The sequence below is a fragment of the Podarcis bocagei genome, assembly GCF_964188305.1.
Source record: "Podarcis bocagei genome assembly, chromosome: 5".
Taxonomy (NCBI): Eukaryota; Metazoa; Chordata; class Lepidosauria; order Squamata; family Lacertidae; genus Podarcis; species Podarcis bocagei.
Window position 1 is genome coordinate 63,984,057 of NC_138129.1, and position 26,751 is coordinate 64,010,807.

Sequence of the window (26,751 nt, forward strand, 5' to 3'; positions counted from 1 at the left end):
TCCTAAAAAGTAAGGGGAAATGTCTGTGCGTGTTATGGAGGGAATGCCTACAGGTGGCATGCCTACGGATTTTCCTCCTCTAAAAACTACGTGCGTGTTATAGTCGGGTGCGTGTTATAGAGCGAAAAATACGGTAAGGTGCAATCCTACACTCATTTGCTTGGAAGGAGACCTCACTGAACCAAGTAGGACTGTCTTCTGAGTAAACACGCAGAGTTAGGAAAAGTAAAGAGTGACAATTGAAAACATTTCTTAGTGCAGGAAGGACTAACGTATGGCTCTCTAGATGTTATTGGCCTCCAACTCCCTTCACTTCTGACCCCTGGCTATGCTGACTGGGGCTTATGGGAGTTGTAGTCCAACAACATCTGGAGAGCTGCCGAATAGCCACCTTTGTTTCAACTGGAAATGACTGATAGTAAACTCCTATGCATGTTTCTGAAACATATAATAAACCATTTTCTCCCTTTCCCCTTTCCTTTTCACATAACTATTTCAATTATCTTAAAACTATGGATAAGGATACAACATTTATACTAGCAACAATAATAATTCTGCTTCATAGACAGCTTTAGAAATTAATTCCATCACTGAATTTTGGAAAACCTGAAACCTCAAGCTTTCAATGAAGAAATTTTGACACTAGAAACTTCCTAAATAGTTAATCTCAACACAGACATTCCCCCCCTTTAATTTCCATTTCAGAAGGAAAAATAGCTTTAGGGTGGAACAGAATCATTTCAAGCTGGACTGCTCGCCTCCAAAAATGCTACTCCAACCAAGGAAGCAGATGCAAAATTACAGTCACAGCTGTATTCAGAGCACAACAAGGTGGGTAATGGAAAACTAAATTGCTAATTAAGTTGCTAATGATTTTTGTTAGTGCCCCTGCTGTATTTTGTCACCTTTGTTTAAATACAAAAAGTATACAGAAGATTTTTAACACTGCCAAGTTTCCAATTTTGCTAAGTACCACTGAGACCTCTGAAGACTACCATCTATAAAGAAACTGTTGGTATGTAGAAACAAAACAGGAGGCTCATTTTATTTACCAAACATTTAGGTATACATTTCCCCCCACCAATTTTGCCTCCTTAAAGGCTACCTGCCCAATGAACTCCTCTGCATTATTGTTCATAGCAACGCCCACAGTTGGTATTGGAAGATAATAAACTGGCATATGTCGTGACATGATGGCACTGGAAAAACGGAATGGCCACATTTTATCAGAGAGAGAGATGGGGTGGGGGTGGGGGACAGCAACAGTACAATTTTATTTTTATTGTGATAACTGTAGGGGAAATTTATTGCAGTGTTAGTACTTTATCGTTTCATTATGTTAGATTAGCTGAGAGAGGTAATTATATTCTCAACATAAAAATGTCTTTAATGTTTTCATTTCAATTTTGCAGTTTATAATATGCAGATTACAGCATTATCATAATCCCATATTGTTATATGTACAGAGAGATGGCACTGCATTTGCTTCACAAATTACGGAACTAATTTCTAATAAATGATTTCACAAAGGTCCCTAACTCATTTGAGAGAGGCGTGTACATAATAAAAAACAACCACTGCAGTCTCCTCAGTTATAGCCAATTGCTTCATGTAGGCAAAGTCAGAATATTATATAAGAATAGTTTTTCTCCCAAAGACGTCTGGCAGTCAATTCTTTTCCATAGTCAGGAATGCTTTACTGCAGATTGCCAAGTAATTTATGATAGTATCACTGAACTGCTGATCATTTATGTATATCCTAGAAAATAATTTAATCGTAGTGGGCACCACACACACACACACAAACACACACTTACTTTCCCCATGGCAAGGCTTTCCAACTTCAGAGCTTTCTTAGCACTAGAAAAGAAAGGGGGTGGGGGGAGCAAGTGTTATCATATTTGAAAAGCAAAGTTTATATTGATAACCTTATCAGTGGTTATCAGACCACATATAGCATTTTTTACACTAGTAAAACTAACCACATATTTGGCATATAGTTTTTGAATACTGCTTTGAAAATTTGAACCCATCCTGATTGCCCCCCCAACCTGTCCACTACCCCAATGTCACACTACAAAAAAATAATTTAAAAAATGCTTTTTATATAAAACTGATAAAGAATGAGATTATACGGACGTGCATAACAACTTACCTTCTGTGTAGGTGTTGCAATTATTTTGCTGTTCACAGAAATAATGTACTAGGCATTTAACCACCAGTACATTCAAGGTGAAAAAAGTAGTTCTTCTCATCATTTTAGCTCTTAACATGATTCAATGCTACTAGACTTTGACTTAACTAGGGAACAGATGCTCTATGTCTTTACAGGTCCCTAAACCATACGAAACTATTTTCTCGTGTTCTTCACTATACTGATTCAGGAACACGCCAAGCTTTCTCTGTAAAATCTGTTCTGCTGAACTGGATGCCCAGCTGTTAATGGCAACACTAGGAATGGAAAGCTGAATATTTATAATACTTTACATCGTACAGCTGTCTTCTAAAGAGCAGTCATCAAAATTTTATTGAATGCAGACTAAATACTCAAAGGAAGGAAAGGTCAACATAAATTAAGACTATTTTTTCCCAGAGACAACTCCAACTTTTAAAGTACATTCTTAAATCTTAAACAACAGTTAAAGGCCTTTTTATATAAAGCAACTAAAAACCCTTAAAATCATCCAATAAAAGCTTCAGAAGATTATTTTAGATTAAACAAGGTTTGCAGAAACATTTCATTTCAGAATAGAAAGGCGCAGGCACCATATTAGGAATAGGGCATTTTGATTTAGTAACCAAGATCTCAATGCTAAAAATGCTCATAAGGTTTAACAAAGCCCAGATTCTGCAAGCATAAATGGCTTGGCATTCCAGCAGGGCCACAGTCTGAAATGATTTCACTCAAAGCATTTTTGTAACCTTGTCATTCTTCAAGGTGAACCATAGAAAGTAAGTTTAAAAGCATATTTGAAACATGACTGTACTATGCTAGTTCCAGTTTAACATCTTATGTTGAAAATAGATCACTGAAAAACATTTTTGTCTTAAAAAGCAGACTAACTATACTGTGCAAGATTTACATTTTTTTATATTAAAAAGCCATCCACATTCTTGCCAAGGGATAGTCAAAGCTGAAACAGTTTGACAAAAATTCTTAACATCATGTTTCTTTTTAAATATAGTGCCTCATATTGCTTAAGGAATGTAGACTCCATTACATCTTCCACCCCAGTGGCAGCAGAGAAACATTTTATACGCTAATACATTCACTCTGCAAAGGTGCTCTAGGGGACCATGTATTTGCATGCTATACTAAGGCATGCTATGATGGAAGTTTTTATGACGGACTTCAGAGGAAGCTGGAAGCCAAAGTACAGCCTGAATCTGGACTCAAGGTAGCTTTATGATTAGGATAAATGAAAAACTACATGAAAATCACATTAAATTATAGCAACCTGGGGAAAAAAGACTTGAAAAAAAGGGGCAGAATGGTCAAGCACTATGCTATTTAAAATCTTCCAGTGACTTTGGCTGGGAGTAATTATAGGCCTGGTTTGGACGTCACACAATGCATGGGCTCCTGGAGAGGAGATTACCGCCATTTTACTGCTGTGCCATGCTGGGCTAAACCATGGTTTGGTTTAGCATGTGGAATCATGGTTTAGCTCTCTGCAGATTAACCATGAGCTATAATCAAATTTTGTCCTATGGTTTATAGCTTAGGGTTTGTCTGAGAAAGCTGAACCACAAGCTTGGGTTGGACAACCTGCAAGTAAAACAGTGACTTTGCACAGCAGCTAAACAAGGGAGCAGGAACTCAGCGAAAAGGATGGGGACAAAACTAGAATTAGTAGGCACTACCTGCCATTAGCTCTGGCTCCACCTACTGGTGGCCTCCTTGCCTTCCACCCTACAAGTCCAAACAGGCACCAACTACCACTGTGCCCAACATAAATGCTTGCCTCCCCAATGCACTAACAGTAACAGAGGCAGGTAGGAGCACTAGTGCCAATTTAAAGGGCAGGAAATTCATTCAAGGCTCCACTATGAAAAAATTCGGATTAGAAGACTTTGTTTATTTCACATCACTGTTTATGCCTCATAGGATATCAGTATCAGAAAATAAATTATATTTAAGATGGACTAGCCTGTCATTCAAACTAGACTGCCACAGTTGAACAAAGGAAATGCATGAAAATGTGAATTCTAGTCATCATTGACTCTGGGTTGGATAGAGACTAACAATGCAATCCTATGCATATCTAGGCATTAATCAGTCCTATTGAGTTCAATGAGATGTATTCACAAATAAACACAGTATATGTATAGGACTGCATACAAAGTTAGTTTAACTTAGGAGTCCAGGAAGAGCAACAGCTAAATGCTTCTGTTTACCAGTTCCATGGAATGGTATGGTGGATGGACCCTTTGGGGAAATGTCTTCATCCTTCCATCCCATCTATCCATTCATAAGTTATAGTTGGTTATGCTCACTATTTGTCAATGTACTTAAAGGAGGTAATTAATGAGTGGCAGAGCAATCCTAAGTGGGCTCAAAGAAGAGTGGGGTGCAATATCCACCACTGGATCCTAAGTCCTGCCACCTCAGCACACACCGACCAGGGACAAAGGTGGAGGGCATTTTTTTCCTTTTTCAATATGCTAGTTGCAGGCTCATGTGGCTGAGGGACCCAGTTCCACGGGGCTTTGGATCTGGTGCTTGCCCTTGTAATGCCTCATTTTGAGGCTTAACACTATACACCTGCCTGGGTGCAACTGGGGTCTCCACCATGGCAGAGATAATCTGCACTGGCAGTACTCCTCTCTGCTGGTAGAGACACCAGGCCACGTCAGGGGATTGGTTAGGAGTGTGCTCTGCGATAGCTTATTCATTACTCACAGCAACACTAGTTGTCTTCCATACACTTCTTATCAGAACTTCCGTAACCATGATATGCTACTTTAGATTTGAGATTGAACTATTGTAGGACTTGAGGAGAAGCCAGGTCCATTATTCTTCTCTCCAACACTATTTTTAATGACAAAGGAAACCAGCAAACCCCACCCCACTTTGGAGATAGTCAGCAGTGTTCTGAGAAGTCTACGCTATACCCTGAAGAGGTTATGACCAACTCTTCTATCAGCAGTCATCTCCATGATTGTACTCAAAGACAGCATGCCTTAAACATCTATTGACCCCTCCATATGCACTACCCCACCAATTCCTATCATCTTAAGGTGGTCTGCTTCAGAGGAACAGACGCAGCTGCCTTATTCTGATTCATTGGAGACAATGGAAGGGCAGATAATGAAGGTATACAATGCCATCCCAGCCCCCATAATCAGCAACAGTTAGGATGTAGCCCACCTCACACAAGATATGCACAAGTGTATCTGCCCAGTTAGAAACATAGAATTGTAGAGTTGGAAGGGACGCTCAGGGTCATCTAGTCCAGCCCCCTGCAATGCAGGAATCCTGCCCACAGCTGTCCCTGGGTGGGCCTGGACCACCAAACTTCTGGTTAACAGCCAGATGCACTGACCCATTGCGCCAAAGGCTCCCTGAATTGTTCTGTCTGGCTATAAGCTTGTCAGAACAGGGACTTTTCTTTCTAGCTCTATATAGACCGCCTGGTGTTACATGTATCGATAATAAACAAACAAACAAACAAAACTAATGTATGAGAGAAACACATTTAGGTACAGCTTCAATGAACACTAATATGCAACAAAATATAAAGTTTGGGGGGTGTACCTGGAAAACGGATGGAACAGCAGGATTTTTATTACATACTCTTAATTCTGTATCTTCAAACACTTGTGTTTAATGTCTTGGGCAATGCTGCAGACCTAAACCCACTTAAGGATAAGTCTCATTAAACTCAAAGCACAACCCTAACCACATCTAGTCTGAAGTAAGTCAGACTGTATTCAATGGGGCTAACTCCCAGCAAAGTGAGATCAGGACTCTGTCCTTAGTGGGATTTTCAACTGAGCAAACATACTTAAAATGGCTTTGTGCCTGGAAAGCATATCTTTTCACCTATTCTGTAGCAAGCAATCCCACACACTTTAGGGTCTGACTAAGCTTTGTATTGGTAAGCAGAAAACACTCTACAAATGCTCAGAGCAGGGGCGCTGCATCCTGTTTCACCACTTGAGGAGAAATGGGAAGTGATGCCTTGTCCTGCCACTGCTGTCACTCCCACACCAGCTACCTGCTCCTGCCATCGCCACCCGTTTTGCTGCGAGCTTTGTCACATCTGTCACTGATAGAGAAGTGGCACCACCATCGGCGCCGACTCTGGGCAAGCTCTCGCCAATTTGGGGCGAGATGGACATGATCTTGCCCCCAATCAGCACCAATGGTGGCGATGGGGCACCGGGGTGTGTGTTCTGCCACCTGAGGCAGCGGCTTCAACCTGCCTAATGACAGGGCTGGCTCTGGCTCGGACGCATATCTGCCATCCCTGTTTCTTCCTAAGGTTCCCTTCCATGGGTCCTTTTTATTGAGCATTCACAATGAGATGGCAGTTTGTGGGGGCAGCAGTTACACTGCTTCATTCCCAACCCGTGCGTATCCAGCCGTAAACAACCAGCAGCTGAAATTGCACAGCTTTTCACACCACAACGGTTCCGGCTTATATTTCTGTCCTACTTTTGATGTGCTCAGAGACATAAAAAGGGATACATATTACGGTAGCCTAATTGGAGAAGCACCACAAAAGAAACCGAAGCACTACTAATGTACTCCCACTGCGTCGAGAACTTGTTGGAGTAGTAGACGAAGACCAGTGCAAGGAAGCCCTCAGCCTTGAATAATAAAATAATAAAAATAATAATATATTATTTATACCCCGCCATAGCTGTCAACTTTTTCCTTTTCTTGTGCGGAATCCTATTCGGAATAAGGGAATTTCCCTTTTAAAAAAGGGAAACGTTGACAGCTATGTACCCCGCCCACTCTGGGCAGCTCCCAACAGAATATAAATAATAATAATAAAAAGCGACAAAACATCAAACATTTAAAACTTCCCTAAACAGGTATACAAAAAACCTACATAGGGCTAAACTCTGGCTCTCTCCAATTGAAATGAAATGCACATAAGGAAGGGAAGGGGGGTGTGGGGGGGATGAAATGCCCCGTGGGCCCACCAGGTCCTGCCCGTCTATCCAGCTACCCCTCACCCCGCCCGCGACTCACGGCATGCCAGGCGCCCGACGAACTTCTTCGCCTTCCCAGCCCTCGAAACTGAGATTCCCGCCGTGCAGCTCTCAAAGCGCTCCGGGTAGAAACACGGCCAGTCTGCGGGGAAGAAGAAGGCGGGCCCTGGAAGCTCCGGGTGTCGGCCCGGCCTGGCAAAGGCAGACGCGGGTTACTAGGCGACGGCGACAAAGAAGGCAGGGCCGCAAAAAACGCCCAAAGCCAGGTCGGACTTTCTTCTCATTTGCTTCTCGTCTCATCGTCCTTTATATTCTCTCTCTCTCTCCGCGCCCCCCTCACAACCTCCGCCCCTCTCATTATCACCACGGTTATAACGGCTGTTCTTACAAGCGTGCAAAAGCGAAGTGGCTTCAAGTCACGGAATTCAGATTTAAGATCCGGGTTGGTCCAAATAAAGAGGCAGCGGCGTTCTGTTCCTTTCTGAATCGAGTAGTTTGCCGCTTTTGGGGGGTAAACTGGGAGTGCGTGAATTTTCTTATGTTCTCAGGTAAAATGTTTTTTTTTTGGGGGGGGGTGGCTGGGAAGCTATTCCTCTGCAGAGATGAGGAAAGGGCTTTTTCTGCTGGTGCCTAGATGTACTTATGCAGATCACAGCCCAAGCCCTGTGCTTTTTCCCAGGGCTTTTCCCCCCAGAGGGAACTCACAGGAACTCAGTTCCGGCGCCTCTCAGGTGAGCGCCATTTCTATCCTGTGAGAAGAAGAAGGCAAGTGTTCCTAGTGAGCTCCTGCACCTCTTTTTCTATAAAAAAAATAGCACTGGTGATAATTAATTAATTAATTAATTACATTTATGTACCACCCCTCATCACAAGATATTAGGGCGCTTCACATGATCCCCCCCCAAAAAGTACCATAAAGTGTTGCGACATCTTTTATTATGGTAGGAGCTGGTTCACTGGGGTTTGGGCAAGGAAACTGTAGAGAAGTGGTAACTAGATGTGCCTTACTCTAGGGCAGGGACATCCAACTCCCAATAGACTGTGATCTACTCACAGTATAAAAACGCTGGAAGTGATCTTGAGCTTTTTTAGGAAGCCTGAGTTGTTGAGGTTTTTTTGGGGGGGAGAGAAGGAGATCACCGAGGGGCCAGAGATCTACCAGGAACACCCCGCGATCTACCAGATCTACCTGTTGGACATGCCTGCTCTAGGGTTACAATTTGCTTACAATCCTTGAATCAGATGATTCAGTATGTCATCCTCCCAAACCACGCAACACTTGTCAACTGCGCGCACTGATTTAGGGGCTGGTCTGCATGGTAGAATAAGGAATTGTCTGTGCAGTTGACAGTGTCTCGTCTGATTTAAGCCCTGTTCCCTGTCTTTCCCACCCCTGGTGTCCTGTGTGTTGACTTCCTGTGTACATGAAACTTGTGCAGTCATGCATGTATAACTTGTACGCTGGAGGCTGGAGGTAGGGATAGAAGGCTTGATCCCACTTCCACCTTAGTTGCATTGAGTCTATGCAGATTTTTAACATCTCCACAGAGAATTTTGACTGCAGTTGTGTGCTTGCTTGTGTGCTTACAGTTGTGTGCTTACTTATCTGAAAATAAATCACACAGAATTATGGGGCTTACTTCTGAGTAAACATGGATTGGTCTGTAAGGGCCTTTTGAAAGAATGTGGCTTCACATGGGTGTCGCCAAGGCGGGGGACAGCTGCCCCCCAAATCAATAAAAATACATAGCAAACTGAGGTCCTGCCCCCCAACAAAAGGCCTGCCCCACTAACAAACCCCCCCCCCTAACAATATCCTGGCTATGCCCATGGCTTTTGCAGAAGGAGTGTACTGCTGAGAATAATCCAAACACTGTTTCTCTTCAGGACTTCTGTAATATTGTATCACACAAGTGAGTTGTGTTAGCAGGGAAAACTTCTTCCTTCATTAAGTATTGGGAGAGTTCTTAGGCAGCCAGCTTTCCACAATAATGCAAGCAATTTTTGGCAGCATTTACCCATAAAATTTAATGTATTGAAATTAGGATACAGCCGTTATGCCTATTACCTTGTTCTTCTGTTCATCACATCACCCAGTCTTCTCCTCTGTGTGCACTGAGGGCTAATTAGCGTCTTGCTCCTGGTCATCGATTTTGACTTTGGAGTCTAGGAAATGGTCATTCAGAGTGAATATTTTCGCAGTATACTTCAATCCCAAGTATTTTAATTGAACTTATTTACAAATATACCGGTAAGCATTTATGGAATGTTTACTCTGTTTGGAAGTAGGCACTTAGTAAGCAGTGTTTGAGAAAATGACATAGTATGTGGAAGGTGTTGTTCAGTATTCCTCTGTGTAAAAAAACATTGCCTGATACTGTAATGCCACAAGTGTGGACAGGTGTGGGGACTGGCAAAGTCTTCTTTTGTTGGAACTGGACGTGCTGCATCTAGTACATTCAGGTCCCAGGAAGAATATCATTTGGACATGCTCTAACTCCCAAGTACATTCAATTTAAATTGAGGCTGGCTCCTGGAAGTGTATGGTGTGTTCCAGCCTGCCTGCATTGGCACAGAAGTACAATTGGAAAGGGCAGTTATTTTAAATAAATAATGGGGGGAAATGTAGGTGTGAGATTTTAATGCCATGTATTCTATGCTGAAATAACAGAAATTAGAATTTGAAAATTCAGTCAGATTGTCTACAGCCACCAACAGTAGATGCTACAAAATTGTTCCCTAGTCTATATTTCTGTAGTGCACTATCAGTGAAGTTTATATTTTAATAACCTTAGCAAGAGAGCTTCCCTCTACTAAATAACTCTTGCATGCTGTACGTTGAGTAACATATTGGAAACATCTCTGTGCTGCACAGCTGCCCAAATAAGAAATGGCTAAGTAATGAGAGAACTGAGGAGCATAAACAAGTGTTCATATTTGATAAAACTGGTTACTGGAAAATTAACATTTATTCTCTTTTCCCTCATTGGCTAGAACTCGCTTTCCTTTGTGTGTGCTAACACTGGTGCTTAATTATTATAGTGACACCCGTTTGCAGTAACTGGACTGTGTCCCTGTTGGGTCCTTCTTATGCCACTGTAATATGAAACTGTCAGGCAAGGCGGTCTGTGCATTATAAATAGGGTACTTCATCCATGATAAGCGATTATTATCTTTCTTTCCCAAGTGTAAAAGGCCTATATAACTCAAGAAGGTGCGAGTGATTTAGGCCTCCTGAGTAAGGCTCCAATGAGTCCTGAAGGGGACCCTACCTATGTTGTTGTCTTGTTATTGAACTTGAAATATTCAATTTATTATAGTGGAATATATTTTCAGAAGTCAGCACTGGATAAAATAATGTTTCAGGCTATTAGACCAACAGTAGCACACGATTTAATGCCCCTCTGTGATGGCCTTCTAAAAACCCTCATCACCTTTGTTATAGAAGAAAATTACTATTGACATTTACTAACCATACGTGAGGAAAAGCTGTACAGAATTATATCAATTATTTAAAAAGAAAATGCATTTATGTGGTCCTTTTATTCTATACAATTTTCTTCTGTTGCGCTATTAGGTTCTTCATCCAGGCAACTACTGCATGTGATGGGCTGCCCAATTCACAAACCCATTAAGTTAGAACACTTGCATTTAAATCCACTTGGCCCTTTTGAAATAAACTGCCCCAAAGACAATCAGACTGCCACCCTCATGCCTATAACCCATTTATTTGGAAGAAAGTAATATTATTAATTTCAGTGGACATTACTTTCATATAAGCATGCATAAAATTGTAGCCTAATCACTCAGTCAGCTGTACATAGAATCAGGTGCTACATTTCCCCTGCTTCTGAAATCACAACTTTTCTAATCTAAATAATCCCCCCACAAAGATGCTATCAGTCTCATGGAGGAAATAAAACAGGTACCTGAATTAGATGGCCCATCGGCATGACTCAGTGTGTGGCAGCATCATATATTTTATTCTGTTGCTCTTTTTTTGGTGAGCCTCCTATCTCACCTGAATCCTGATTAACCTACCCTTTGCCTGTTTGTTCCAGATTTCTTCTGGTCTACCTAAACACTCTTACTGTGTTCCAGTGTGATTGTCCTTCTTTATTCAGGTGAATTCCTGATTTACACAGCTGACCTGGAGAAGAGTCCTGTTAGAATCTTGAATGTAAAGGTTAATGAAGTAGTTTCTACCCATTCCCTCTCAAGATGTTCACACTTCTGCTGTTGCACACCTTAATATTTAAACCTTGGATTTTCAGATCATTCTTAGGAGAATCCTTGAGCTTCCTTTGAGGTTAATCTGGTTACCTTGGTGAAAAAAATGGCAGTGGTGAACAAGCTTCCTAGAGTAGATATTTCCCTGCAACAAAGAGCCACAGGAAAGTGTTGAGTGTGTTTAGGGTACAGTGCATGGGGCAATGGTAAGGTAAACTAGTGCATTGTATTAGCTGAGCTTATTCTAGAACATGCCCCAGAATCACTTGCAATGCAGGGAGCTTCATGGTGGATGTTCAGGGCTTGTTTGACAGATGAGTTGCTGTGGAAATGATATCTTGAAGGTCAAAGGTTTGGAAACCACTACCTTATAAACCACCAGTTTTAGAACAGCTTAAGGTGGAAATGTTGCCTTTGCTAGGGACAGAAATTCCCATACATTTCATCAAAGCCAGGATTTGTGTTTAATCAAATCCATTTCAATAGAATGAGAAGCCTATTCACATGGCAATCCAGCACATGTTGGCTGCTCGCCCGCGGGCAGCTGGTCAAGTGCACCTGCCAGCCACATGCAGGATTCATCTTTCAACGCACACTGGTAGATACTGGGGAAATGGCATTTTCAGTGGTATGCCAAAAGCTGATTCTGGTGTGAGGCAGCAGATGCACACAACTCAGGGAGCTTGCAAGTACAAGAATTTTGGGTGTTTTTCTTGCACCTACTATGCACTCATGCCAGGCATGAGATGGATTTTAAAAAGATAACGTAAAAAATACTTTGTTGCAGAGCAAGTCTTAGTCATTATGGGATGTCCTGCCATAATAATCCCACCTTCATGCCTCATTCTTCACTGCATCTATACTGTGTTACAGTGTAATGTGTAAACTTTTATGTAATAGAATTTCCCAGCTGTTTCAGAGGAACTCCAGGTAGAGAAACTCTATTTCTCTGGAAGCTGGATAGAGAAACCCCATTTCTCTGGAGAGTTCTAAGAGTTGGGAGCCAATGATACTTTCCGCAAAATTTTCAGCCGCTGTAGCGGCTGCAGGAAAACCTCAGGGATTGGGGAAAGGAGGCTTTGAAAAACATCTCCACTCCACAGACCACCCTTCATTGCCACAGCTTTTGATAGAAACAGAACAAGGAGCCATACAATATCATTTTGTAGATTAGACAGTGTGTGGTATGCTGGGTATATCATTGTGAGGGCAATATGAGACACCTGCAAATCTGATTTTATTATTGTGAATGGCTTTGAAAATGATGGCTATCAAAGGTATATAAATATTCTAAAGAGAAATGCAAACATATATGTCAAAGCATATTTGCAGACTATTCCCATTTTTGCAGGAGCAGAAGCTCACAGCAAAGTCCAGTAAACACTCCCTCCCACCTGAGAGGGATGGACAGATGGTGATGTGATACTGAAATATGCAAATAAAAGAAATAGGCTCTAGATATGTTTGCATTATTCACAGGATGGCTGGCAGTCAGGAGAGCAATGCATCCCTCTTCAGTGATCAGACCCCATCCCAGGAAAGTTCTCAAGCAAAAAGATCCCAGAATTATGAAGAGGAGACATTTTATAAGAACTGCAGAGCAGCCTATTTAGCTGTCTTCAAAAGCAGCTTAGAAAACATTAAATCAAAAGAACAACTGTGTTTGGGTGAGTGTATTTTTTTAAGTTGTTATCAGTTTGGGAGAAATCTTGAATTCCAGCAGTGGATAATATATTTGAGTCCTTATAGTATCTTGCACATGTTAACTGTTTTAATGGATCTAAGAAACCTTGATACGATTCATGTGCCATATTTCTCTATAATCAAAGCACTGTTGGGTGGACACTCACTGAAGTGCTTCAGGGAGAACCCCAGGTGTCCTGCCCTTGCTGCACACTTAGGGGGACACGCTAGGGGGGCCCAAGGAAAGAAAATCAGGCCAAGCATCTTACTGTGTTCAAAACAGTATCTGTACCTAACGCTCTTCTCCCTAGGAAAGGTGAGGAGAAGTAAGTTTATTTCCACTGAGTGGCAAAAATAATAGCCACTTTGCATATTGTTTTTGATGGATACACAGAAAGGGCACAACCCTACTCATTCTGCATGCATAGATTAATAGCTATGCTATATAAATCAGTATAATTTTATTGTTCATGGGGAAAGTTGCAAATTAATTTTAAACCAAGGCATCAGTTTCTTTTTTTAAAAAATCATTCCAGCATGATATAGAATAATAGACTTGTAGAGTTGGAAGGGCCCATGGGGGTCGTCTCGTCCAACCCCCTTCAATGCAGGAATCATTTGCTCAGTGTGGGGCTCGGAAAGTTTTCAAATTTCTGCAGAAAGTTTATAATCATAGAGACAGGCACACCTTACTAGACAGGGCATTCCACAACTGAGGGACCACCAATGAAAAGGCCCTGCAACAGCTCAGTGCCAACCAGGTAGTTCCCAGTGGTGGCACCAACAGCAAGGCCTCGCTTGCCAATCATAGTCTGATATGGTTGGTATTAGGGAAGATGCTCTTTTCAGTACTTGGGTCTGAAGCCATTTAGCGCTTTATATGGTAGTACTAATGCCTTGAATTGAGCCCAGTAACTACCTGGTAGTCAGTGCAGTCCTTTCAGGACTGGGGTCCCATTGGACTACCCCATTTATCTACCTAGCCACCACATTCTGTGCTAGATGCAGCTTCTGGACCATCTTCAAGGACAGCCACACATAGAGCACATTACAGTGGTCCCAGCAGGAGGTCACTATAGCATGGACAACTGAGACCAAGTTGTCCCAGTCCAGGAGCAGCTATAGCTGATGAACCAGCCTAATCTGGGCATAAGCACTCCTAGATGCAGAAGCTATTTGAGACTCCATTAACAAGTTGGAATCCAGTGATAAGTTGGAACACTCCTAAACTGCAAACCTCATATTCAAGGGTAGCAAAATGCTGCTCAGCACAGGATGTACACTTAATGACCAGACATGGGAACTACCCATCTACAGCACTTCTATCCTATGAGGATTCAGCCTCAGTTTTTTTGGCCCCCATCCAGTTCATCACTACCTCCAGATACCCGTCCAACACTTTTGCAGCCTTTCCTAATTCTGATGGAATGGAGAAATAAAGCCATGTGTCATCAGCATACTTATGACACCATGTTCCAAATCCCCAGATGACAGCTCCCAATGGTTTTATATAGAAACTAAATGACATAGGAGACAGAATGGACAGTAAAGACATGGTTGTGTACACAAATTCACCTGTGGAACAGATTATTGGTGGTGCATTGGAATGTTACATAGACAGTAGCATAAGTTTAAAAGAGAACAAAAGTATAAAAAATTGATAAACACTGCATCCTGTTGTAATGTCTTTTCTTTGCAGTTGATGCTATTAATTAGTTATATATTGGCATCAATATACATCAAAGGATCAATGTCCTTTACATCCCACCTTCTACATTTTTACACAATACTCTGAAGGTTTCAGAGTCAAAGTTCTTCTACATTAGCCTTACATGGTGTGACTCTAATATCAGGCTAGTAGTATCAGTTTGTAAATCTGTGTTAGCATCATATAATCTGGATTTTAAATATGAATGGTGTGAACAAATGCTCACTTGCTCTTTTTATGCTATTTCTTTTATCTCTGTCCATATGTCACTTGGGAACAGGGCATGTGTTTGGCCATGTGCACTTCAAGGTCAGTTTAGGAAAGACAACGGAGAGTTCAAGCTTTCCATATTCTTAACGAGATGTCTGGATCTTTAGAAAAAACAAACAAATATGTTTTAGCCCATTACAGATTTGTGTCAAGGCTTAGAGTTCAGTTCTAGCTAGGAATAAAATCACCGGAATGGCATTGGTTATATGGTGTTTGATTAATAACACAGATTCTGCTTTGTAATCTACAACCTGGTTCTTCAAACTCTTGTTTATATGAGTTGTACTTATTTTATGAAATGTAATGTAATGTCCTGAGCTAAAATGTCTCTGTAGACACTTATCAGAGTCCAAGTCTTTTTATCAGGTACATTTAAAGAGTACAAGAAAAGAACTTCTTATAAAAATAGTCTGAGGAGACTAGTTAGCAGTTCACAGAAAGTACTGAGTTCCCAGTAAGTATAAATAATATACCAACCAGCAGAATTTCACAATATATTTCAAGAGAGTTGGAGTTTTAAAGTGTTTTTTTAAAAAATAATTAAAAAAAATGAATATCATCTTGAAGAGGGATGCCAAATTGCCTCCCAAGAAGCTAAACCCAACCACATAGCAAAATGTACCTTGCAGGCAATTACCACAATTCAGCAACCCATGCAACTAGATTCAAATGCCCACCAGGCCTTTAGACTTCACTTTTAAAACAAAAGCCTTCCGGACAAACTATTTTTGAATATAGGGAGAATTCAAAAGTAGTTTGTTACTCATCATTGGGGTTTGCTATTAAAAAGGAAAAGAAGCTGAAAGTTCCGTTAGGCCGTTTCAAGCTCTTAAGCATAATATCAGCAACAGCTGCAGAACGTCCTTGGAGGCTGGATGCGCTGCCTCCTTGACAGCTGCGCTCCCCCATGACGCCTCTACAGCAGCCTTTTGGCAAATCGGAGGCACTACTTTGTCTCCTCCCACCCTTCTTTCCAATATATATACTTATTACCCTCTTGTTCCTGTTGTAGATCTTCATTCATTCCTTTTCCCCCTGCTAGTGGTCATTTTGTAGTTCACTCTCGGGTGCCAAAATGTCTTGGACCAGCCCTGGTAGTCACATTGTTCTTGCACCAGCACCTGCTGCATCAGGAAAGATTGCACAAATACTAGCTTTTAAATACCTCCTGGAATTGCACTGGTGGGCCTTTAATGCACAGTGGGGTTACAGGAGTAGAAAAGAGTAATTTGCAGTAGTATCTACTTACAGAGTGTTTTAAGAAAATGATATATACACAGTCTTGTCAGTTTTGTTTTGTTTTTGTTTTTTTGCTTTATTTTGCAGTACTTCAGCAAGCTGGAAGAAATCCATCTCAGAAGACAGTTAATAAATACTGGATGCTGCAAACCACCACACTGAATTTTGATGATTTTTGCTTCATCTTAAAACAAGAAGAACCTGTTAGGAAAACAGAGCTGCTCAAAGCATTTGCAAAAATAGATGTAAATAATGAGGGCTGTATTTTACATAGTGAGCTGTATAAACTTCTTACAACTGTAAGTACCTCAAAGGGTAGTTAGGACTGATACTTTTAACAATTCATATAAACCACAGGAGAAATATGTTTAAACTTTAATAAATCATTACTGTTTGTGGGGAGGCATAATAACTAAATAGTGCAGTGTTTTTCCTTCATTGCTTTGCAACTGAAGCTGACCTTTTTTTTTTTTTTTTTTTTTTTTTGGCAGAGAGGTGAAAAAATGACCCTAGATGAAGTTAATGCAATCACCGAATTGGTGGAAGTGAACAGTGATGGAAAGTTTGATTATTACAAGGTATAGTGGATAAGACTACATAGGTTTGTATCTAAAGTTACAAACAGACAAATGCTTTTATATTGGGGATTTCCTTCCCTCTCCTTCCCACTACACCCTCAGGAAAGGTCTTCAATGAGGTGCAGTATTGACTGGGAGTCAGAATGGGTAAAAATTGGGGGAAAGCAGCTTATAAAAGTGGAGGTCCCCTGAGCCCTGACATGCTGTTCAGGGGCTTAAACAAGAAAGAGGTGAGGCTGAATAAGTGAGAGTGATTTGGTTCTTAAACGCCTAGTAGGATATTTCCATGGTGTCAAAGTTTTCTGGTCACCTTTTAGTAATCGTTTCAAAGGAGGTTACAGCAGTTCAGAATGTGATACATAGGTGTTAGAGGATCTGATTGTCAGTGCATGCTTTCAGAGAAAAGTATGTCAGGCACTAAAAAATTGCAAGTTTTTAGTTGTGATATATTAGAACAGCTCTTCATGTTGCAGACATGAACAATAGAGCTCATTGTGGTTGGCCTTTGACAAAGTAAAGGTATAGGTTTGCAACCTTGAAGTATGCTTATTAATATGGTAATGTAGCTAGTACTTATAAATATCTTATCACACACTGTGTCTTGGATGCAAAGTACTAGGAGTGGAGGGAGAAAATGTATTGGTGCTATTCAATGTGCTGCTTGGCAAGGGAGTGTAAGACTTCTCACAGTGAGGCACCACAGTGCATCAGAAGTTGTGTTATAGTATGACAACCATGATAAATAAGGAAGATGCATGCTGTAGCATGAAACTCTAGTAGGCTATAAGAATCTCTTGAGAAGGAACTTGTGCAAATGAAAGAGCTTCTCTGAATATGCAGTCAATTCTCTCATGTGACACTCTTTCAATATGCTAGAAATGAAGAAGCTTTTTACTAATGGGAGAGTCTCTGTAAGCCTCAGTGTATTAGAATAATAGAAATATAGGGTTGAAAGGGACCCCAAGGGTCATCTAGTCCAACTCCCTGCAATGCAAGAATCTTGGCTAGATCATACATGTATAAGCAAAATCCAAACTTGCACTGGCAGACGTGCTCATGCAGCAAGTCATCCCTCTCCTCATCCCTCTCCTCCCTGCAACCTTCACTCACACCCCAGATCTGCTCTGCAGGGTCCCCCAGTCCTCCAAAGCAGATTTTGAAGGCTGCGGGGGGAGGAGAGGCAGGTGATATCCCATTGTGTGAGCAGAATTCAGTTCTGCTTGCAAACATAAACCTTTGGACACAACCCTATATACAACTATATATTTATGGCAGACATCAAGCTTAATACTTAAAAATAGAAGGAGTGTAGAGAGTGTCAGAACAGGAGTAGTATCCCATCGAGCTATATTGACAATGTCTTTTTCTCGTAAGAGTTCACAGTGAATATAGAAGAACATCCCTTTTTTAACAAAGAAAAATAGGACAAGGAATGTATATGTGTTAAAATAAGTGTTGATTAAAGGCTGTTCTTTCCAAATACTTTCATAAGTATGCAGTGCCATCTATCACAATACTATCTTTCTGGCCGTAGCTAAAGCAATGTTCTTTTAAAAAATGCAACTGTTAATTTTGTGTTATCTGGAGTTTGTTAATCTTGGAGTTTACCTTATCTGAAACGACTATGTTGTTCATTAAAGTTTCCCATCTAGACTCATAGAAAAGAAAAGAAAACTCCTTCATTTAAAATTAGACATAAAAAGCCAGTCTGTCCACAAATATGTCTGGTAGACAATATAAATCTTATCTTGGGGTACCTTTCATTTTTATTTTCTCTCAGTGGTATGATCTCCTCATTGAATCATGTCTCCATTTTATTGTGCCACTGGAGAGTGGTCAGTTTGATTCATGAAAGCAAGATGAGGATTGTACTAACAGAAGAAATATTTTTTATCTGTTGATCTATTTCTTGCTTAGTAGTGCCTTTGTTTATTTTCCTTCTAAAATACTTAAGAGACCAAGGTGTGTGTGTGTGTTTTGTTTACAGTTTTGTAAATTGTATATGACAACCAATGAGCAATGTCTGAAGAACGCACTAGAGAAACTGGAGGTTGACAGTAAACTGAAGCGTCAGCAGTTTGGAAGTCAACTTGAGACTTCATCAGAACTGGCTACATCACTAATACCAAAAACAATACCAAAAACTGCAAGGAAAACAGAATCCAAACCAATGCTAAAAAGAGGTAATAATTTTTCAAGCAAGAAAGCTCTAGTTCATGGAGCGTCATTTCCCCTCTACATGACACCTTGGATATAGATTTTTTCTCTCTTTTTTTTGAAATGTGTGTTCATTTATTTCACTAAAAATATTTGCTTTATCAATGGTAGAAATGTCTCTGTTATTTCCAAAGCCCTAGGCTCAGAAGAAGTTTTGCTACATCCCTCATTTCAGCATTTTTCTTTCTCTAGCATTAGCTGATTAATGTTTGAGTGACCCCATTCACACAGCATATCCCAATATCACTCTTCTGCTGCTGTTGCAGTGCCACAGAGGATGCAAGCTACAGTTTGGCTTTCATGTCTTCTGAACCTTACTTGCAGTTTGTTTTTTTCCAAATAAGCTAAGAACAAACCTTGGACCAGAGATCTTCCATATGTTGTGTTTTGGCAAATGAACTTTTCCTGCATTATGAGTGGCTGGTTCACTGAAAGCTGGCAGAATGTCCACTCTATTTAATAAAAGGGCGGTTTACAATTTAAATTTGGCCTTACCCTGATAAGATTTAGCACAGTATTATATGACACCAACTTTGTGATATGGGTTATTTAATGTTTGAATTAATAGATTTGATAGATTCTCTAATCTTTTAGTGCAAATATCACTTGGCAGCTGCTTGGTTGGAGATTCATTACCAGTAGACTTGGCAGGTTCAGTGCAAATCAAAGCAGATACCAAATTTTTCCCGTGCATATATTGGCCCAGCAAAACACAAATCAGTTTACCAGACCAGATTAACTACTATAAGCTATATTTATCATTCTGTATCTATTTTCTCACTTGATGAATGTAAATATTCATAAATAAGGTGCTATAAATAAAACTCTGCAATTGTAGGTCACTGCAAGACTTCTTCACAATGTTCCTCAGCTCCAAGTTGCAAAGCATCTGTTTCTTCCACTATCAGTATGGGTGCCAGCAGCAACAAACATTCGAAGCTCATTGAGGCAAATGCTGCAAAGGTAGACTTCGTTAATTTAATTTGACTCTTGCTCCCCCTCACCAGGTATAGACATTGCATTTTAAATAGAAAGCAATTTTTCTCTCTTTTATAGCTTATGTTTTATTAACTGCTTGTCAAGGGCAGCAACACAGCGCACAGAGATTTCTGGTTGCAAAACACTATAAACATTTTTATATAATGTTGGTTTTGCTGACATCCCGTTATTTAGGATCATTTTTCAGGTGTGAAGCTTTGCTAGAACAAAACATGTTTTTCTATAAAGGAAAGCACTCTTGGATAAAATTGTTAATGACTGTTTGAGAAATGCAAAATTGAATAATTTATTAGTACTTTAAATGCTTAAGTAGCCTGAAAGATTATATATCACAACCCTCTATAGGCAAGGTAATTGGAAATAAATATCTTCAAACGTACCCAGATCAGAAGACATTAATTGGTAAATATACACTGTAGCCTGAAAATATTGACTGTTATTTAGACTAATAAGTTTTACAAGTAATTTCTTTTAAATAAGTCATTCATTCAATAACCATTCCTAAGGGAGAAAGACAACAAAGTCACTTTGCTAAGTCAATATTTGTAGAGTGTTAATATTGATCTTTTCCCTTTGTTTTCCCTTTCCTGATTCAACCTTTACTAGTTTTCTTTCAGCAGAAAATAATAGCTAGAGAAATATAAAACATTAACTGGAAACTGCTAAGATACATTAAAAATGTGCACCTTGAGACCTCTGTGTAAGGGAGAACGAATGGTTATGACCACATAATATAACTGCAGCTAGAAGACTGAACTGATTGTTCTCTTGAGTTACATTTTTGTTTCAAATAACAACTCTGTATTTGTTATTGAACTCTGAAGTCCTTTATATCTTTAACATTGCTAGACAGTGACATTTGTTCTATATTAAAATTTAAAAGCATCCTCTCCAAGGATTTTTTTCTGTGTGTTTAGGTATCCAAACCCCTATGCAATTTAGCCTGTAATTCCAGTATGTTCAAAGATGATATGTTGTTGGTTATAAAAACACATACATTAGTTTTCTACTAGTTGTAATTGGTTCAGTTTCAACAACCTATTAGATGGTAATGAAAACTAGCTTTCTAAGCTGTTAGCGAATGATCGGTTTGGTCATCACAAGAGCGATCCACCCCCTGCTTAAATAGTGAAGTTCCCAAAGATTAGTGTTCTGAGTAGGTTTCTATTAAATTTTTGCTAATAAAAGTTCACCGTTGTTCTTTTGACTTGCACCCCATTGTGTATCTCTTAATAGTATTCTGCTGATAGTTATTTGTGCATGAGGTGTTTTTGCAGGTGGAACAGGAGTATTCTGAAACAAGGTTTGGTTTCCTAACAGGTGGGCACTGCTAGAAAGGACAGGATCAGCTGAGGGGTGTCTGGATATTTTCCAGTATTTTTCTGAGCACTACAATTCCCTCAAACCATTAGGTACCAGTTCCACTTCAACTGTTTTCCCACTACATGTAATACACAAAGAAGGAAAGCAGACTCCTGCTGCACATGGGGAACGGTGTGGTCCCCAGCTTCAAATAGGGGATATATGTGAATTTCCTTTCCCATCACAAGGTGTAGCAGAAAGCTGAAACCCAAATAATACTTGGATGTCTACCTTACACTGGTTATTGCAGCATGCACAGGTTATGTGGCAAATCAAAAAAATCAGGAATATATGATAAATTTCCAAGCCATTGCAATTTCTAATTGCCGACATCCCTGACAATCGGGAAAGCTTGATAAATTACGAGGAACATTCATCTATATGCTTATAACCCCACTCTGCCTCCAGTCTACCACATAAGAATAACAGCAAAGCATTTGTAGTAGAGCCCTTCCAGTTATGCTATATAAAGTTGAGCAGTGTATGTGATAAATTGCAAAAATATCCATCTTAGTCAACTGTCCTGTACTGAAGATAGGCAACTCCATAATAATATGATATAAAAGAGCAATAGAACCTGTGATCCCCTTATACTGTAAGTGTTCTAGTGAATGTAGAAATAGGTTGTTATGAAATAAATGTAGAAGAATATGTAAAAAAGCAAAATCCATCTGAAATATTTTAAACCAGAAAACTTGGTGAATTCCATGCCAGAATTAATTGCAAACAGCAGTAGATGCCATCATTTATGATTTGTCACTTGACTTGGGTTAATTTTTCTCTTGGATTTAGGCATAGACAAGTATACTTTTTCCAGTACAACCATTCCTATGATTTAAATCTGCAGCGTCAAATAGCAGGGCATGTAGAAAAAGTTATTCTATTCTTAAACAAACACAGTGGCATCATGCAGCTTTATCCCATATATGATATCAAGTCCTACTCCAAAGTAACTGTAAGTAGGCTTGTTCAATTCATTGGACCATATATGGGGAATTTTAGGCAAAATGAATGGCAGTTTCTCTGATTTGATTGTGCCCAAAGCTAAAAAGCCATGGCCATTTCACCATTTAATCTTAGTTTTCAGAGTGTGGATGTTCCTTATTATTCAACATTTTGTTCTTTCCCATGTCACACTCTGCACTGCAAATTGAAATGAGCCATACAATGTGCAAATATCAGTTTGAAGAACGCTATATTATATTGGTTTACAAGTAGATACAGGGTCTGTAGCACCACCTTATGCTCTTCAGAAGCATAACAGGCTAGAATTAGGGTTTTTTACTGAGTTTTTCAATCCTTTCCACAACATAGACAGTGTTTTCTGCAGAATTATTGCAGCTGAATTTTTCTGTTATTTGAGACATACAAATCCACTCCAGCATTTAAATATTAGGAGCCAATATAGTGCAGTCTCAACAAGAGTGAATAGTGAGATGTCCCTGATTGAAACATTGTCTTAGCCAAGAATTTACAAGGTTGCCCTAGCAAGTTCCTGTTTTCTCATCCTCTGCAACAACCCCGTCTGTAATGTGGGATAAAACTGGAAACCTTAAAGCATTGCTATAGGGATGACTGAGATGATGTACATAGCCTACTCTCAACACTCCAAGTGCCATATAATTTATAAGTGTTATTATTGCTGTTGTTAGCAGTACTGTTCTAAGTTGTATCAGAAGATACGTTGTTGTCGCAAGCAAATTTCTGAAGGGGAATGTTCCAGTTTCCAATTATCCAAAGAATTATGCAATAAATAAGGTTTGGAAAATAAACCTTCAAAAGATCGGACACTAACCTTTTAAGACTTAAAGAACCACTTGGCCAACAGATGGTAGGAGTGACTAGCAAAGTCACTGCCTTACAAGGAATTAAGTAACTTTTTTATATTAATTATTTGATTTGTCTCTAGGAATGGCAACAGGCACAGTCCAAAGGATGCTTCTTCTTAGAGGAAAATGGAGAGATAATTAGTCATAAATATAAGTTGTTTTTATCTCAGAGATCTACAGTATGCATTACCATTAATCCTGTGAACCTTCGCCAAATGGAAGGTAGGAATACCTTTAAAAAAAACAACTAGGGGTTGAAAACTGGGAGATGTCCCTGTAATAGAACTGCACAAGGGATTAACGGAGCAGCCCAAGATAAAATGTAACCATTGCAGGGTTGCAAATTCTTAGTTCTAGCATTTTAAAAAAACACAAACCAAAAACATTAATGTTAATATTTGCGGCATATGTTGCTGCTGTTAACAGCAGCAACAGCAGCAGCTTTCTGGTCTTTGACCACAGTAAAGATTGATTGATTGATTGATTGATTGATTGATTGATTGTATGCTGCAAACATGCATTCAATCACAAACATGCATGACAACTGTTTTCACTGCATGTGAAACTTTACAATGATAATGGGCAAAACACGATGGATTCTTTTGGTACCACTGTATTCAGCTACATCACTCAGTTAATGACAGATCTTTGACTATTAGTACAATTTTTCTTGCTTTTTGATAGGAAAACCCTCTCCTTGGTTAGTGGTGGACACAGCTTTGTACATACTCAAAGAAAATGAAACTGAAGAAAACATACAGCTTGTCGGCTTCACTGAGCTACGAAATAAAGAGGTCATAGACATTTTTAAGTTACCTTTACTGACTTTATATATGTAGCATATTAATAATGATGATATCTATAAATGGCTGGTACTTTGTGCTTTGCCATTGAGAAAATAGCTAAATTATCAATGATGTAGTCAAGGAAACGTAATATTATTACTAAGAGAATTAATACACTGTTAATTATATACTTTCCAAATATTTCCCCTGTGAACAGACGATAAAAGCCAAAATCTGAAGAATCCCTTTAAAAAGTTACTTATGTTGGTTAGGCCTGAGAAGACTGTTGATTTCCTTCACAACACATAAATGTGGACTTGAATAAGCAACCGAACTCTTTCATTTTAATTTCCAAACTGTCCTCAAGCGAGTGTAGTAGAAATACTAAGATAAATCAATACTTACTACTTTTATTTCCTCCTATACCAGATATGAGTCAATCCAAATGGATGGATTCTCTCTTATGGCTCTTACTTTATTATTTCTGGTTCCTTTTTTAATCTATGTGATCTACATGTGGGAAAGGTCTACAAGATATGAACTCTCTTAAACCAAGTATAAATAGGAGTCCCAGGCCTTCTATGTCCAATTTATTTATTTATTTAGCAAGCACAGTAAGTATACATATGTAACCCGCTTCTGGTGCAGAGTGCTGATGTCTTCCCTCAATATAACATTTCTTTTGGAGGGCCATTGCAGTGTTCCCCACATTTGGCGTACTCTGTTTTGTATGTGATATAATGCCATTATTACCCCTTTTCATCAAGGTCAAACAATATGTGACTTTAAGGATAGGATTCAAAAACATATTTGGACTGGCCACGTTCCTTTGTTTACAAAAAGTAGCTGCAGGAGTACAAGGACCGCCAGAGTATAAAGAGTTTAATCCTAAGGCCACACATAATTTTCTCACTGAAAGTTAGCTCTGAACCTGCTGTCTTCTCCAGTGTTTGAAAAATTACAATTGGTGAGAGAGATTCCCCATGTTCACACTGTTTTTGAGGTTTTACATATTGTATTTGTTACTTTGTAAAGCACTTAGAGACTGTCTTAAGCATTAAGTATATAATGGTACATAAACATATAAAATAAAATAAATTTGTTGGTTTGTTTACATGAAAATATGCTCACTTCCAGAAAACACATCTGGGAACTGGGCCCAAATCCACTGCATTCCAATCTACTTTATAGAGAGTGGGAATGTGCAGCTCTCCTCCACATTTTATGCATTTATTACAGCAAATACTTTTGTACCCAGGTTGCCTCGTAAAGGGTGAAGCAATGCTGTGTGAGCTTTTGAGCACAGGCTTCTCATTTCTGAGTCCAGAACTCAATTTGGTGCACTTCATTGGCTCTTACTTTATTATCTCTAGTTCCTTTTTTAATCTATGTGATCTACTTGTGGGAAAGGTCTACAAGATAGGAACTCAAATACTTGTTGTGCTTGTATGAGGGGAAAGAATGATGGCAGTCAGAAATCTAAAACATCCTGCATCTATCTTTTTCCTTTGTGGTAGGTTTTTGGTTGGAGAGGGGAACTTGAACGTGGTGTCTATTGGGTAATTCCTTTCACCACAGGCTGTAGATTCAGAAAATCAAAAAAGCAAATTAGAAGAGAAGCCAAACTTGTACATGGAGATGGAGAATTCACAGCTACCAAAGAGTTCCGGTAAGGCAGGCCAGCTTTTGTGAAATTTAGGCCCTTCACATTTTAACAAAAATATGTTGCTGAAAAAATTGTCTCCCAAAGAAATCAGTCTTCTGAAATGAACCGATGAGTGAGTCCAAGGGATGAAATGAAGGAAGCAGACAATCTGTTGAGCTGCTTTTTCTCTTCAACCTTTCAGAGCAGCCTTATCAGAAATATTTGAAATGATTGATTTGGATGGGAATGGCTTTCTCAGCCTGGAAGAGAACAACTTCTTTGAAATGAGAACTAGTGGAGAAAAGTGTGATGAAGAAGCTTGGGCCATATGCAAAGGTAACACTGAAATTATCTATATGCAAATTTAACCTCTCTATGCCCAAGTGCAGCGTCATTTATCTGAATGCCTTTGGCAACATTATTCAGATAATCATATGATTAAATAGAAATGCTGATTACATAGATTCACAGTTCATTAGCATGAGGCTACATGGAAGGAACAATATAGTTTGTTAACGGTTAATGTAGTTTGGGTGTATTCACGGGGAACGTTATTTTTCTAATGAAAATATACCATAGAATTCACTATCTTAAGCTCTGTGTGACATACATTGCTTTGTCATCTTTCCCGCCCTTATTGCTTTGTGCTGTTGTTACGAGGTCTTTCTATTACTTCATAAATTCATTTCTTTCCTCTTTCTTCTTTTAGCTTGCATCTCTGTAATATCAAAGGCAGCTCCTTCAGTCCCCTGACTGTCATTTTCAGTCTCCCTGCTAGCTCTCCCATTTCCTTTTGCTTTATTTTGCTCTTGCCTGAGGTCAGACTGTAAGATGTCCCTAATAGGGGGTTATGTTGGAGAATAACAAAAAAAGGGGGCAAACCCTCCACTGCTTTATCTCCTCATGGATTCTACTCTTGCAGCTTCAGTAAGTCTCATGTCAGTTGTGGGGGGCATTCCAGATGGTCATTTTATTGCACAGTAAATGTACAGTTGTTATTCATTTGTTGCAGGGGATCTAAATGTCTTTGCCCTAAGGT

General features: G+C 39.6%; 2 protein-coding genes across 18 annotated transcripts in view; one reads left to right on the forward strand and one right to left on the reverse strand.

The window, feature by feature from the left end:
* The window catches only part of ITGB3BP (integrin subunit beta 3 binding protein), a 43,527-nt gene extending 27,348 nt beyond the window's left edge, over positions 1-16,179 (reverse strand). For 2 of the 4 annotated variants that reach the window (XM_081193895.1, XM_081193893.1), the window contains exons 1-3: positions 16,052-16,179; positions 9,236-9,333; positions 1,818-1,860 (exon numbers count right to left, since the gene is read on the reverse strand). In XM_081193895.1, coding sequence (XP_081050021.1) covers positions 1,818-1,860; positions 9,236-9,333; positions 16,052-16,078 — 168 coding nt within the window. In that variant the 5' untranslated portion in view covers positions 16,079-16,179. Of the gene's footprint in view, positions 1-1,817; positions 1,861-2,155; positions 2,505-7,207; positions 7,315-9,235; positions 9,334-16,051 lie in introns of those variants that run through there. The other 2 variants (XM_081193894.1, XM_081193896.1) reach the window with 2 other exon arrangements.
* EFCAB7 (EF-hand calcium binding domain 7) overlaps positions 7,320-26,751 on the forward strand; it is a 63,240-nt gene continuing 43,808 nt past the window's right edge. For 11 of the 14 annotated variants that reach the window (XM_081193774.1, XM_081193773.1, XM_081193779.1 and 8 more), the window contains exons 1-9: positions 12,815-13,064; positions 16,385-16,596; positions 16,789-16,875; positions 18,863-19,058; positions 19,931-20,055; positions 23,363-23,504; positions 23,967-24,076; positions 25,585-25,736; positions 25,915-26,048. In XM_081193774.1, coding sequence (XP_081049900.1) covers positions 12,830-13,064; positions 16,385-16,596; positions 16,789-16,875; positions 18,863-19,058; positions 19,931-20,055; positions 23,363-23,504; positions 23,967-24,076; positions 25,585-25,736; positions 25,915-26,048 — 1,393 coding nt within the window. In that variant the 5' untranslated portion in view covers positions 12,815-12,829. Of the gene's footprint in view, positions 7,434-7,468; positions 7,716-11,187; positions 11,292-12,814; positions 13,065-16,384; positions 16,597-16,788; positions 16,876-18,862; positions 19,059-19,930; positions 20,056-23,362; positions 23,505-23,966; positions 24,077-25,584; positions 25,737-25,914; positions 26,049-26,751 lie in introns of those variants that run through there. The other 3 variants (XM_081193769.1, XM_081193771.1, XM_081193770.1) reach the window with 3 other exon arrangements.